Source organism: Eubalaena glacialis, chromosome 11 (genome assembly GCF_028564815.1).
Source record: "Eubalaena glacialis isolate mEubGla1 chromosome 11, mEubGla1.1.hap2.+ XY, whole genome shotgun sequence".
NCBI lineage: Eukaryota > Metazoa > Chordata > Mammalia > Artiodactyla > Balaenidae > Eubalaena > Eubalaena glacialis.
The window spans coordinates 46,167,414-46,182,559 of record NC_083726.1 but is presented as its reverse complement, the minus strand read 5'-3'; the positions used below and the strand labels follow the sequence as shown (position 1 = coordinate 46,182,559).

General features: G+C 34.9%; 1 protein-coding gene across 1 annotated transcript in view; it reads left to right on the top strand.

The window, feature by feature from the left end:
• Positions 1–15,146, top strand: part of TRHDE (thyrotropin releasing hormone degrading enzyme) — a 387,413-nt gene that overhangs the window by 269,334 nt on the left and 102,933 nt on the right. The window contains exon 7 of the mRNA XM_061204462.1: positions 6,551–6,616. Coding sequence (XP_061060445.1) covers positions 6,551–6,616 — 66 coding nt within the window. The remainder of the gene's footprint in view (positions 1–6,550; positions 6,617–15,146) is intronic.

The following is a 15,146-nucleotide window of genomic DNA, read 5'->3' as shown; positions in this document are numbered from 1 at the left end:
CATCCATTTTACATTTAGTAGTGTATATATGTCCATGCTACTCTCTCACTTCGTCCCAGCTTCCCCTTCCCCACCGTGTCCTCAAGTCCATTCTCTACGTCTGCATCTGTATTCCTGCCCTGCCACTAGGTTCATCAGTACTGTTTGTTTTTTTTTTAGATTCCATATATGTGTGTTAGCATATGGCATTTGTTTTCTCTTTCTGACTTACTTCACTCTGTATGACAGACTCTAGGTCCATCAACCTCACTACAAATAATTTCATTCTAAAGGACTTCTTGAGAAGACTAAGAAGGAAAAGGTTTTATTTGGATGTGTGTGTTACTTATTATTAGAATATACTCAGTACCAACTTATTCCAGTGACCTATCATCCAACAATTTATACTTGTTTGTACTTCAGCATTTAAAGTCGCCCTATTGGTTTAGGTCTTCTGAGAAGGAAACACAATGGTGTGAGATATTTACTTGGGAAAAGAGCCAGAGAAGGAAGCGAGAGCTCCTTGAGACCACACTGCAGCTCACAGCCTGTGCAAGGAGAGAGGGAAGGGAGAAAGTCATAGGCTTGGAGTGAACTGAGGGAAGTGCAGCCTTCATGGTGGCAAATGCAAAGGAGCAATAGTAGGAAATCTAAGCAGTGCCTTTTCACAGCTGCCACATCCACGCACAGCATCTGATAAAAATATCACTATTTTCAACTTCGCTAGCCCTTTGTTCTTACTGAACCTGCCTGAACTAGCTTTATGTCTCCTAGTCCATCAACACGTTCTATTCTGCTAGCCAGTTTATGTCTTCTATTCATCCTCAATCCTGGGCATATTGATCAGCTATTTCAACGAGGTCTCTTCCATTTGGTTTCCCTTTGTCCTCTTCTGGGAACACCTATTGATTCTAAGCTCTGAGTAAGTCTAAGAATTTCTTTTCTTTTTCCAAGTTCTTACTATACCCAGTGTTTCTGAAGAGTATCATGTAACTATTTTGATTTGGGAATCACAAGAAAGTCATCCAAATTGGTTAAGATTACTGATTTTGGAGTTGCACATGACTGGGTTTCTAATCCTGGCTCCCCTGCTCACTACCTGTGTTAATTTGGTCAAGTTACACACATCCGTTCAAGTCTCAATTTTATGATCTGACAAATAAGGATGGTAGCATTTTCCTTACAATATCGTGAATTTGGCACATAACAGTGGCTCAGTGAATGACAACTATGTCATTAATAATTTCAACTAGGACTTAGGACTTTTCTGCACATTTCCACATGTTTTGGACTCCTTTTTACCTTCTCACTGGAGTTAATTCAAACCTAGTTCTACTCTTTCAAATCACATAATCTTGGGACCACCTCTCCTACGTTACTGAAAAGTGACAGGCCATCTCTCATTCAGTAGTTATTGAGAACCTGCTTTGTGCCAGAAAGTTTTTTGCAGTGAATCTACAGTGGTGAGTCAGACAGACCAAGTCTCTACCTCGATGAAGCTTACAGTCTATTTCATCAACTTCATTGTTTTATACTTCAAAAATTTTAACTTATTTTTTACTTCCATTTTCTGTCTTAGGCCTGTCTCAGAGGAAATTTGTCCTTATCCTTTTCCAAGACTAACCCTAATTCTCTTCTTATTTGGCTGTCCTAGAGTTTTGTTCCAGCAACCATCTCTCGATCTACTGTGTATCTAGTAGTACCTATCTCTACTAGATTATCTTTTTCTTTGCATGAAATTTTCTCCCACATTTTTAAGAACAAAAACACAAACAACCTCATGTGAACATGCTTATTGCTTTCTCTTTTCTTCCTCTGTTTCCGTTATTTTGCAATCTGGCTTTCACACCAAGTCTATTTAAATAGCTCTCTCTTAAACGTGACCTACTTTGGTCTTCTCTTAGCTATCTTTTTTCGTTAAAACTGAAGCACTCATTCTTAAAATATGTTTTCTTTGCCACCACGTATACCCAGTTCTCCTTCTATTTGTTTTTTCAATCACAGTGTGCCATCCTTTGCTCTTCATTTCAATTTTTTTCATTGATTTTCTCAACAGGTATTCATTGAGTGCTTATTACAGGCACTCAAGTGCAAGTCATACAGAGTCCATAGTTTCTAAATTCTGTTTTCTATCTCCCTCACTAAAACCTCAGAACTCTTCTCTTGGCAATCTCACCCCCTACAAATCCTAATTTATGTCTTCAGTCAAAACCTTCCAGTTAATTTCATTCCTGTGGTCACATTTTCCTTCTGTTCCTCTGGTTCCCTAGTTGTTCCTCAAACTCCACCTGTTTCAAATGAATGCTACCATATTCACCTAACACTTTCTTTTAAGTTCCAAATATCTGCTAATATCATCTTCTAGTCACTCAGGCTTTCAGATTTAAAATGATTTTTGTTCTCTTGCTTAAACCTATCTCTGGTTTTTATCCTCACTGCTACCATTTGCTCCTGGTTATTTTACTTCCTCCTTGGAGTATTATAGATGAGTCCTCACTTTTTTAACCACTTTTCCAAAAATTCTTCCTGATCCTCTAACAGAGTTCAAACGTCTTAGTCCTGGTATTCAATCTTCTCTAACAACTGCTTCAATCTTATATTCCATTGAATCTTCTATCACCTAGTTGTAAGCCCTTTGTCTTTCAGTATTACCTTAGCCACTTGTGCTTTTCACTTTCACATCTGCATGGCATCACACAAAGGCTGTTCCTCCCATACCATGCACGCTCTGTGTTTATCTTTGCTCATGGAATCCCATCCATCCTTCAGAGTCCAACACAAGTGACACTTCTTTAGATCCTCTTTACCCTTCATCCTCCCTCTCTTCTGAAACACTGTAGAATATTTTATTTCTTTTGTCATTCATCTTATACTACGTTGTATCTTCTCATCTCACTTAGGAAGGTTTGAGGTCCTTGAGGATAGAGACTTGTGACATTCCTATTTATGCTTTACAGGATCCTGAGCACGCAGCCTTCCTCAGTAAGCATAGGTTAAAAGAATAAAGTAGTGGAGAAGATCTTCCTCTCTTCAAAGTGATTACTTATCACTGAAGTACAAAGATAAGATAAAGTAATAAACTGTCTATCCTGGCTGAGTAGTCTTCTAGAATGGCAAATACAATAAGTAATTGCTATGTGTGCAACTAATTTCTCTTCCTCTCTCATCCAGGTATTGTGTTAAGGAGCAGCTTTCTCAGCCAGGCAGAGGGAACAGGGGTACCAAGTCATAAGGACACAGTCCTTTCTCCGGAGATGTTTACTGTCTTTGAGACTGACATGCATGCAAATGATCGCATGTAAAATAAAAGAAATTTTAGCTACGAACTTATATGAAAAAGATACTACAAATACAAAAATTACTAAATGACTAATGGGTTTATAAGCATACTCTTGTAGAATATTCTTTATGAAACCTTAAAAAAATCAGGTAGTGGGACTTTCCTGGTGGTCCGGTGGGTAAGACTCCACACTCCCAATACAGGGGACCTGGGTTTGAACCCCGGTCGGGGAACTGGATCCCACATGCATGCCGCAACTAAGAAGTCTGCATGCCTCAACTAAGAGTCTGCATACTGCAACTAAGATCGGGCACAGCCTAAATAAATAAATACTAAAAAAAATTTTTTTTTAAATCAGGTAGTAGTTTCCATCCTAATATCTCTCTGAACTTTAGTATAGCAAATATAGTGATAAGTTTTCTTGGTTAAGTTTCAGAATTATACAAATCTTGCAGAAATAGTATATTTATTTCCCATAAAGCTATTTAGGCTGTGTAACATCCAGTTTGCATGATTGGGGCTAGAATTTTGAATCACAAGTGAGTATAAATTACAATGTTGTAAATTATATTTACTTTGGTGAAAAAATATTTTAAAGACACAATGAAAGGGGATTCATTGTTTTCTTTTTTGAACAAAGGTTTACAGTGAGTTTTGCCTGCATTAAGAGGTATGATCTTTGTTATAACCCATATATAGTAGGTACTTAGTATATTTTGGCTGCATGATGACACTTGGAGGGCCCATCTGCCTATGAAGTTCTATGAAATAGAGATTTTTAAAATTGAGCTTTGGAAAGAAAAGGCTAGTTAAATATAGAAGAATGCATGCATACTACTCTGGAGAACTTAAAATGTTCAAATTTGCAAGACAGACATATTTTTGAAAAGTTAATTAAATTATACAATATAATAATAATGAGTTCAGTAATATTATATAACTTTTAAATATTGATTATATTCCCAGATTTTCTTTCCTGTTAGTACTCTGCTACAGCTCAACCTAGACAGGAATATGGGTACATTCTTTTTTTTTTTTTTTAATAAATTTATTTATTTTTGGCTGCGTTGGGTCTTCGTTGCTGCGTGCGGGCTTTTCTCTAGTTGTGACGAGCAGGGTCTACTCTTCGTTGCGGTGCGCGGGTTTCTCATTGCCGTGGCTTCTCTTGTTGCGGAGCACAGGCTCTAGGTGCACGGGCTTCAGTAGTTATGGCTCGAAGGCTCTAGAGCGCAGGCTCAGTAATTGTGGCGCACGGGTTTAGTTGCTCCCCGGCATGTGGGATCCTCCCTGACCAGGGCTCGAACCCGTGTCCCCTGCACTGGCAGGTGGATTCTCAACGACTGTGCCACCAAGGAAGCCCGGTACATTCTTTATGGTTAGGAAGAACTCTTTTGCCATTAGCCCATGCTAAATTGATAGTTTTTACAGCCCGACAAGAGACCAAGTCTTTATTACCTAGAGGGAAGCACTTAAATCATCTGAAGATGGCTATTCTGTACTGAAGGAAAGTTTGAGTTGGCTGCTCGAGATTCTGTCTCACGCCCCAGGTGGCAAGGGTTAGTTTTTCTGCCGAACTGACAGTTTCCACCCTCAGGGTGGGTAGATTAGATTGGAAAATATATAGGAGGGGAGCTTGTCAAGGAAATTCAAGGAGCAGAGTTGATAAGTTCTAAAGGGAATTCTAACCTGGTCCCCAGATTGAATCATAAATGCTTATATTTTATGGATTTATACAAGTGTGCAGAAGATACAGACTAAGAAGCAAAAGAAAGAGCAAAGAGTAGAAGGTGTGGGAAGAAAATATACCAGAAGAGACATACAACTCTATGGCTTGTCCAGCTCATCATTTGTTGAGTTGTGAATAAAATACCAATTTTGAGAGCAACTGTGGTGATGACTGAAAGTTTTTGAGACATTTCTTTAATGGTGATCCATGGAGCCTGAGTACTGTATTGCATTAAAAATCTGGAATTACAGGAAACAATTCTGGTAACAAACAATGGAAATTCATTCTTGCATCTCTGTACTGGCTGCTGCAGTCCAGCCCCAGGCAGGATGAGTCTATATGTGGTTCTTATGATTCTCTTATAAAAAAAGAGAAACCTGGTAAGAAATTAGTTATTGACGAGTATGAATTTGTAACGAGTATGAAGTGGGAAATGTAGTCATAAAGGGATTTATTTCCCTTAAAACCAGGCTATCATTTATACTTAAACTTTTGCTGCTTATAATTCACTGCTTCATAGTTAAAACAATTTGGTGCAGATTGAAATATCTCCTTGAAGGCTTATTTATATTTTACATACAGATTTGTGATCATCCAGGCTTAGCCATCATTTCTTGGAATGTTTCATATTGATTACATGTCAGCCTTTTTGCACTGATAATGCTCTACAATAAAATAATTGTTCTCAAAGTGAGATAGACTCTTAAATTAGTATTTTCTTCTATTATTCTAAATATTTATATCAACCTTGTAAGTGTTCTACTTGTATGTGGATTTATAGAAGACTCTAAAAGGAAAAAAAAAAAAAACCAGGAAATAAAAATCATGAGCTTGATATAATACTGACAGCTAATACTTCTATCATGGTTACTGTTTTTCAAACCTAGTTTGAACTACCTTACATACAGTAATATATTTAAATTTCAGAACAACCATAGTAAAATGGGACTATTATTGCCTACACTTTACAAGTGAGAAAAGTGAGGAACAGAGGGGTTAAATGCTTCTCCTGAGTAAACATGGAGGGTAATGCCAGAGCCAGGATTTAAACCCAAGCAATCCGACGGCTTGGCACTCCTACTGTCCACTTCTATGGCTAAATTATTCTTGATTGAACCAGGGGTAGAGTATGTAGCTGTGTTACTTCAAAGCTATGTTTTAACATGATCATTTATTAACATGGTTGTCCCTCCCTTACTAGATTATGAACTTGTGAGTACATGAACCATGTTTTATTAACTTTGTCATATACAGTGCTCAATACAATTTTTATTATTCCTGAATTACAGCTTATTATTGCTCTGAGAGATTTGATCCAAGAGACTTCTATTTTGAAGTCATTGGTTTTATATCCACAAAACTTTTAGATCCACAAAATAAAAAAATGCAATTGTTACCTCTAAGTGAAGTATTTCATTCATAATTCTCTTATTTCTTAACTATTTTAAAGAATAAAATAGCATGAATGAAGCAAATTATTTTTTATGGGTATGGAATAATTTTAGAATCATGTGACTTGGTTGAAATTTTTTTTCTTTCTTTTAAAAAAATACTCTTTCTTACAGGGTGCTGCTTTAATTAGAATGCTGGCTAATTTTATGGGCCATTCAGTATTTCAGAGGGGTTTGCAAGTAAGTAAAATGCTTTCTATTTTCTCTTACACTTTTCCTTGTTCCTGCATTTAATTTTTTTTTCAAATTTATTTATTTATTTATTTATGGCTGCTTTGGGTCTTCGTTGCTGCGCACGGGCTTTCAGGGGCCACTCCTTGCTGTGGTGTGCGGGCTTCTCTTGTTGTGGATCACGGTCTCTAGGCACGCGGGCTTCAGTAGTTGTGGCACACAGGCTTAGTTGGTCCGCGGCATGTGGGATCTTCCCAGACCAGGTCTCGAACCCGTGTCCCCGGCATTGGCAGGCGGATTCCCAACCACTGCGCCACCAGGGAAGCCCCTCCTGTATTTATTTTAAAGATATTTCACAGCTTGGGAAATTGCTAATACAAAAATGCTGAATTTGATGGAAAACTTTAAGATGAATAAGGTAAGCGGTGGCTTTCCACATGACAAATGAAAGTAGTAGACAAGATTCCATACCAACCCACAAAACTCCAACTGTTATACCATTTAGAATCTCTTTAATATGCATTTTAAAACTGAAGTAATTTTCAAATATATTATATCCTAAATATTCTATACAAGATTTTTTGAAAGTCTGATTCCCTTTTCTTCCATTTAAAAGTTCATATAAAGTGAAAACAAGTTATGTTAGCCTTCTTAGAATTATGTATCTGAGAAATTCTTAACGCTTTTTTTTCAGATATGTGTCTTTTATGTTGTTTGCTGTTTTAATGTTGACATACATAGATTGTTATTTTTTCCAAATGTATTTAAATGTTTTTTAAATGAGAAAATGCACTGTTTTAAATAAAGGGGGAAAAAAGAAACAGTTTTATTATAATACATTTATAGTATGAAGTATGGAATCTGGGAGTAGATTCTTAGAAAAGGAGGATTCTTAAATTCTTGAAAGCAAATACAAATATAGAAAAATAGAACTTTTATTCCATTGAATCTGTTGGAGTAAATCATGTTCCTAGCAGCTGTGATTAATGAATTATTTATGACGCATTCTACTTAGAACTGTCCTTTAAAGTAAATTGATGTTCACCTGAAATACAATTATGCTAAGACAGAGAGAGCAATCAATCTTAGCTGTTCTTAGTAAGCTTTTCATTCTGAAATTTAAATAAACTACATATGGGATCAGGTCATATTTTAGTAGTGTAATTCTATCTTTACCCAAAATAAACCAAAAGATAAAATACAAAGCAAGAGTTAAATATGTTATGACAAAGCTATAAATACGTTAACACAACAGAGAAAAAATATATAAATTTCTTGAAGAATAATTTCCCTTAGAAAGTTTTTTTACCGAATTGTCCCAGCAGGGGTTGAAATTTACTTTAATCAGCTCTTCCCATTAGGGACACCTTCAGAATAGCTAAATTCCATTGAACCTGTTTGCCAGGTGCTAAAGTCTCTATTCTGATCACATAGTTAGGAAAATCTTTTTTCTCCAGGTGTGCCCTCCATGAATATCAGCTGTCTGGAGGAACGTCCTTCCTTATCCCCACTCCTTTGTTTTTCCCACTGAAGTTGTAGCATGACAGTACAGTTCCAGAAAATATCTAAGCTTTCATAAGGGCTACACAAACTTAATTTGATTTCCTAGTAGCAAGTTGATGAGAAATCATTTTCTGTATACAATTTTTATTGGTTTTTTTTCTCACTTGTGTGTATAGATTTGCTTGGCAGATTGAATAACTATAGTTATGTTATCTGGAAAGGATTATTGTTTTGCAACATTTTTCTTTATCTTGTCACAATTTCTATAGTATGCAAAATACATCAGTATTTAATACACCCTTTTCTACTGACCCAGTCTGTTCAGTTTTATCTGAAACAGTTAGACTATACCCTCTGACTCCCATTATATTAAACTTTCATTTGAAGCTTGTTTTAATGTGTGTGCCTTTATGCTCTGATACTTGATTTGGTTAATTTTCAACTGTGGGACTCTATGTTTGTCAACATTGCATTTCATTTGCCTTGTGACATCTCATTGATCAGATAGATCTTTATCCTTCGGTACTTCCCTTGCAGCTTTATTTATACTCATCACTCAAACTGATTTAGTGTATCATCAGCAGTTTGGATTAGTTTACAGTAGATCCCTACATCTAAGTGATAAATTATCATCTCTTGTGCATGAAGATGTATGGAATACAGTTTGGAAATGACCTCCTGAACAGACACGTCATGTCATGGTACTGAGTGGTCACAGAGTTGATATTAATATATTTCCCATCCACAAGGCTCTGAGGAGTCTTGGTTTACATGTTGAAAGAGCTAATCTGGACTGTCAGCGCTTACTTCTGCTGGAAAATCTATTAATTGTCTTTACATTAACCATGGATATTTCTATGTTGACAAATGGAAGTTTATATTTGCAGACAGAGCCAGGGTTAGATTTATAGGTGTAGGCATCCCAAGTTGCAGATAGTATATTTTTCATATATTTTCCCCTCCCTCTCTCCCTCTTCCTCCCTTCCTTCCTCCCTCTCTTCCTTTCTTCTTTCTTCCCTCCTCCATCTTTCCTTTCCTTTTTTTTTCTTTTTGTTTTAGTACTTGGACCTTAGCCCTGATGTTTCACACAGGGACAATAGCATAATGGTGGTTTCTTCTAAAACTTGTGTTCTCTTGTATTTTTTATATCCTAATTAACCATCTTAAGCTCTTTTGGGAACAAGGCAAACATTTTTTACAAATACAACCACAAATATATAAAATATGATATATTTACACGATATAAATTTAAAATATAATATAAATAAATATATGATATATCATAAATATACATAGATATAAAATAAACTATAAATATATTTGTGTATTAAATATGATAATAATATAGAAAGATGGGTCAGTTCACATGTTTATATTTAACTTAGTAAGTATTTAAGTATGGATTCAACTACATTTTTCTAACTTTTGTAATATTTTGTATTGGACAACATATTTCAGGTTTCAACTTACACGTATATCCTTCAGTAGGAAGGGACTCCTAGTACCCATAAATCCATTCGATCAGCTATCAGAAAGTCTGGTGGTAAACACTTTTATAGTGAATAATCACAACTTTCCTTGGTCTGATCTTCTTGATTTTTTGGTCTACTTCCCTTATTTCTTGAATTTTGTCTGATGCTTAAATGGTTCAGTCTTGCATAATTTTTAAAATAAGTTGCCTCAAAACTTCTTACAGTATGTAATAGACAGAACATACATTCTATCTATTTAGAATGTAATAGACAGTATATACAGTCATAAAAAATTAGTCCTGACTACCATTAATGTCAGCTTCCGTTTTGTTTTGATGTTTAAGTTGAAAGCGAAACACAGCAAACGAAGCTTGAACCCTTGTTGGATCATGTATGCCACTTGTAAATGATACATTTTTTAAAACACAGAAATATTTTTGCAAACTCTGTATAGCTATTGTTCTTCCATAATCGATTTCCCAAATCAATAGCTGGCATATTTTGGGATACGAGAAGCAATGGAATAAGTAGGGAGAAACAATTCTTATTCCTGTTTCTAATTAATGATGGGCTTTCTGCTAGTCACTAAACCTTTCGTGGCCTCTGACTTTATAGTTACAAAATGCAAGAGTAGAATTAAATGCTCTCTAAGATTTTTTTCGTCTTTCAAATTCTCTGCATCTAAGACATTTAATGCATTTTACTAGCTAGACAATTTGGGTTTGATACTTTCATTTAGGACAGCTATTTCAATTTGATGGGAAAATTTGTTAACTAGATGTGCAAAAGTGTCCTTGAATCTTCAGTTAATCATCTGAGTATTAAGACTATTTGGCTTTGGCCCTGTTGGGAGGGTTAGTGGAGTGAAAGTCAGGAAAGCCACCGCTAGATTTCAGAAAATCAAGGAATTTTGGTGTCACAAAGAAACAGCACCCATACACTCAATGTAGCTCTAGTCAGGTTTTGGGAGGGAGTGAACTTAGATGTGGTTGTTCAATTCACCGTCGTAATCCAGAAGTCCTTGAATCACTTTCTTCAGTTGGCTTCGGTGGCACTGTGTTCTGTGTGTCATCTTAGTTCACCTCATGCTCAAACCCTATTACTGTAAGAATTGCTGAATCTTTCTGAAATTCTCACATTTTTAATTTCCTAGGCTTCTTATTGTTTAAGTACATATATATTAATTTTCACCCATATGTAGCAATGTTTATGTGTATAGATCCAGTAAATTAGGATCTACTTCTTTTACCTTGTTTTTATAATTTAAGCTTCCACAGCTCAAATCCTCATTCTTACATAAGTATTCTAAGCTTATTTTTAAAGTAAATAATTTGGATAAGGATTCTTTTAGATAGAATTGTTTCACATGAATTTAACCTTTCTTAGTTCATTTTTACTTGTTTTAATCTCCCTAGTAACATTTTAAAAATTTTTCTTTGAGCTTTTTGGAAATAAAAGAATAAAGCTATAATTTTGAAATCCTCAGATAACATTGATTGGCTCAGTAGCTATTAAAAAATAATAGTACATAACTACTGCTTTTTCTTTTCAAACAAAACAATATTGTTTTAATGATTTGAGCCTGGCAGTACCATTCTTCATGTTGTTATGAGGCAATACCAGGGAACTGAAATTATGAAGAAAGGTCATTGCTAAACTTGATATAAACTCACTCTGAAATCCATGTCAGAAAGTGAGTCACCCTCCTGCTTATCCAATGAGGGTAATTCGATATCATTTAAAATATGGTTGAATAAAGAAAGATTTCTCTTGATTAGTATTTAACTGCTCTTTTCCATAAGGTAACCTACAAAAAGATGTTTGCCTCCAATTATCAGGGTGGAAATTGCTTATGCAAATCAATGTAAGGCAATGAGGTGTGGATAAAAAGCAAAAGGGAAATATTATTATTGGTTTGTGCTCATAAAATTCTGATAGCCTGAAGGTAATGACAGCACAAAGCTATAGGGATTATTAGTAGCAACAACATACTCAATAACTTGTATTCCAGTGAGAAGTTATATGTTAACATATGTACACAGGATTTTTATTTGAAAACTGCAAGCTTATGTTTGTGAAAGAGTGTTTGCTCCCTTGCATGTAGGTTTTTAGATAAATGAAAAGTCAGAAAATAACAGAGGAACAGAGACCATGTGTCAAAGTTAATTTCCTTTCTGAAGAGATAGTACTGTGCTTTTATCCAGATGGTAGCTGAATCATGCTTAATCTAAAATTAAATGACCATAGATAGGTTTTGTTCAATTTCTCCATGTTCCACTTAAATCACTGTGCAGTTTTAGGTATGGTATAGGTAGAAAGGTTAACTCATCATAATAATTTTTTGTGATCAGTCAATACCATATGATAATAATACTATCATTGATGATGTTTAGTCATTGGATTTGACCTAATTAACATTTAACTTATTAAAGACCAACTACAAAGCTAAAATTAATGAGTACGCTATAGAGAAAAGTATTAATTTTAAGGAAAGATTCCATGGATTTGAGAATCAAGAATACTATCTCTAATAAAAATCAAGTACTTTAAAAAATAAAATAGCAATAGCTATTCATATTTCTCAATCAGAGAAAATAACTTCTATTCCTCAATTTCAATTAATTTGTTTGTATACAGCTACTGACTGAATCCTTATCATTTTGCCTCTGAATTAAATGTTGTTAGTTGACTACTGTGACTATATAGCATTAACTAAAAAGCCTTCATTAGTAATGACATATATCTCTATTTGTTCGTCCCACAAGCATTTACCCAGCTTAATGGGAGGCTTTAGAAACTTATTCTTAGTGGTTTTCTTTTGCCTGTTAGTTAAGAGCTCAAGATATGTTATTCATTTTAACTCATAGGGTTGATACTATAAAATGATGTTTTTGATATCTTTAAAATGTATTTGTGAAATGATTTGACACATTTGGCTAATGGGTAATATATTCGTATATTGGTATGTGTGTAAATGCATACAGATCAGTGAATTGCACACACTGGGGTATGTATACCTATCTGCAAACACTCTCTCCCTCCTTGTAAATGTTACCATTTGGTTAGATTGCTAGTTCAGAGGTACAATAAACTTGCCTTAGAGGCATTTTTCTCTAACCTACTTAGCTCTTGCATCAGCAGTTTTCTTTCATTTCCTTTTTTAATTTATTTTTTCTCTTATTTTATGTTCTCTTTTCAGAATGTTCATGTAATAGCCTAGAAGTATATATTTGGCAATGTTGAAAGTTTTGATGCTAAAGAAACCTTCTAGGTTGGGAAGTTTTTTTTTTTTCTTTTTTACTCACATTTTCATAATTGCTTGATGGTTCTAGTATATAGTTTAATACTAGTATTATGGCATAGATGTACATAATATTTTTAGCTTTTTCCTTGTTGGCAAACATTTAGATTGCTTTCCAATTTTTGTTAAATAAACAACACTGTAATAATTTTTAAATTATAGATTTTCCCATTATATTTTGATTGTCTTTTCATCTACATTTCTCAAAGCATATTATCAATTTTTCTTCTGAAATATTAAGCCAGTATATAATGGTAGAAATAAAGTTTGAAAGTTCTCTTTTTATAACACACTAAGCAAACAACATTGTGTCTTATTTTCAAAATAAATTTCTTACTAATTTAATAAGTAAAAAATTGCTATTTCAGTGTATATATTTTTATCACAACTGAGGTTGAAAACTTTTCATATATTCTCTTGCATTTCACTCTTATCACTTACTTTTTTATGACATATTTGTCCATGTGTTTATCTGTTTAAAAAACTGAAGTTCTACTTTTTTATAACATAACTATTTATAAATATTCAATAGTTATAAAAATAATGAACCATAACATATTTATACAACTTCTTTTCCCTATCATATCTAAATGTCAAAATTATTGTTCTGAAAAACCATATGTTATAAATTAGTGGCTTAAGAGGAGGGCTATAAAGACCTATCCTAAGTTATGTATTTAGAACCTATCTTACAAAAGGTTCAAATGTATTCAAAATTCCATGTTGATCTACCTCTGTGTTTCTGTCTACGGAAGAGAAGACTCTGTGTTAGTATGACACACAAAGAAATGGGGATATCCATTTGTCATCCTGCATCTCATTTCCTTTTGCAATCAGTCTCTCGTATTCATTTTTTCTCTTCTGCTCAAGGTCTCTCTCTATGATTATGTTACAGATCATTTTTCCCCCCTTAAGAGCAATAACTCATTTTAGTGTTAAAAACTTTTCTTAGTGCTTTGTGCTAATAAACCAAAATTGTGATTTCTCTTGCTGCATCAGCTCTCTTTAGTTTTATATCCATGTTGTTCACCCATCAGATATGTTCAGTTACTCATTTATTCCACACATATTTATTACATAGCCACTCAATGTTAGACACTATGATAAATACCAAGCATTCAGGGCATGCTACACACAGCAGATATGCCCCCTGATCTCATGAATCATATCACTGGACAAAATTGATGCTAAAAAGGAAAAAAGCAAATACAGGTCTATTTACTAAGTGTGATAAATGCTAGGCAAGAAAAAAATCGGATGTTGTGCGATAACATATGGGTGGGTGGGTCAGGTAACTTTAGGTTAGGTGTTTAGAAAATCCTTCTTGGGAAGAAGGCATGTGTCTTCAGTTCTGAAGGATGAGAAAGAGGTGGGGGTCCCAGGAGATCATTCCAGAAAGATGGAAGGGCTTGTGCAAAGGGCTGAGGGAAGGAACTGAGCATTTTCAAGGAAAATAAAGAAACTAACGTAGATGAGCAGCGTTAGTAAGGACAAGAGATGAGGGGGGAGAGGAGGGCAGGAGCTAATTGTGGGATGCCGAAGTGCACTGTGCTTAAGAGGGTTGGGTTTTATTCTGAGTGCAGTGGGAGGCTATTCAACAGTTTTAAAACTGGAATGTAACATGGCTCTATTTATATTTAAAATAGTTATCTGGCTAATTGTAATAATACATTGGGATTGGAGCAATCAGCATACCAAGAGAGGAGGAATCAGGTAATAAAATTAGGAAGATATTTTAATATTCGGGTGAGAGATGACAGAGGCTTAAATAGTTAGTAGATGTACAGAGACATGGATGGATTCAAAATGTTTTTTGAAGGTAGAATGAAATGGACCTTGGGATAGATTGGGTGAAGAGTGTGGTAGTTGAGAGATGAGGAAGAAAAAGTACCTAGGAATGATTCTGAGGTTTCTGGGTTGAAGGCCTGAGACCAAGCCCTGAAGGGCTGTAGCAGTTGGAGGTTGAAGGAAGAGGAGGGGCTGGTAAAAGAGGCTGAGGTGGAATAAATAGTCAGAGAGGCAGGCAGAACACCAAGGGTATGGTGTTACTCGTGTCAAGAAAAAAGCCTATTTCAAGAAAAAGAAGGTGATTAAGGAGGTTAAATGCAGCCAAGGGGTAGAGCAGAATAAAGACTAAAAAGTGTTCCTTTTGGCAATTTGCAACTTAATGACTTTAGTGGAATGGGTTAAAGAGTGTCATACAGAGTGAAGTAAGTCAGAGAAAAACAAATGTATATTAACACATATGTGGAATCTAGAAAAA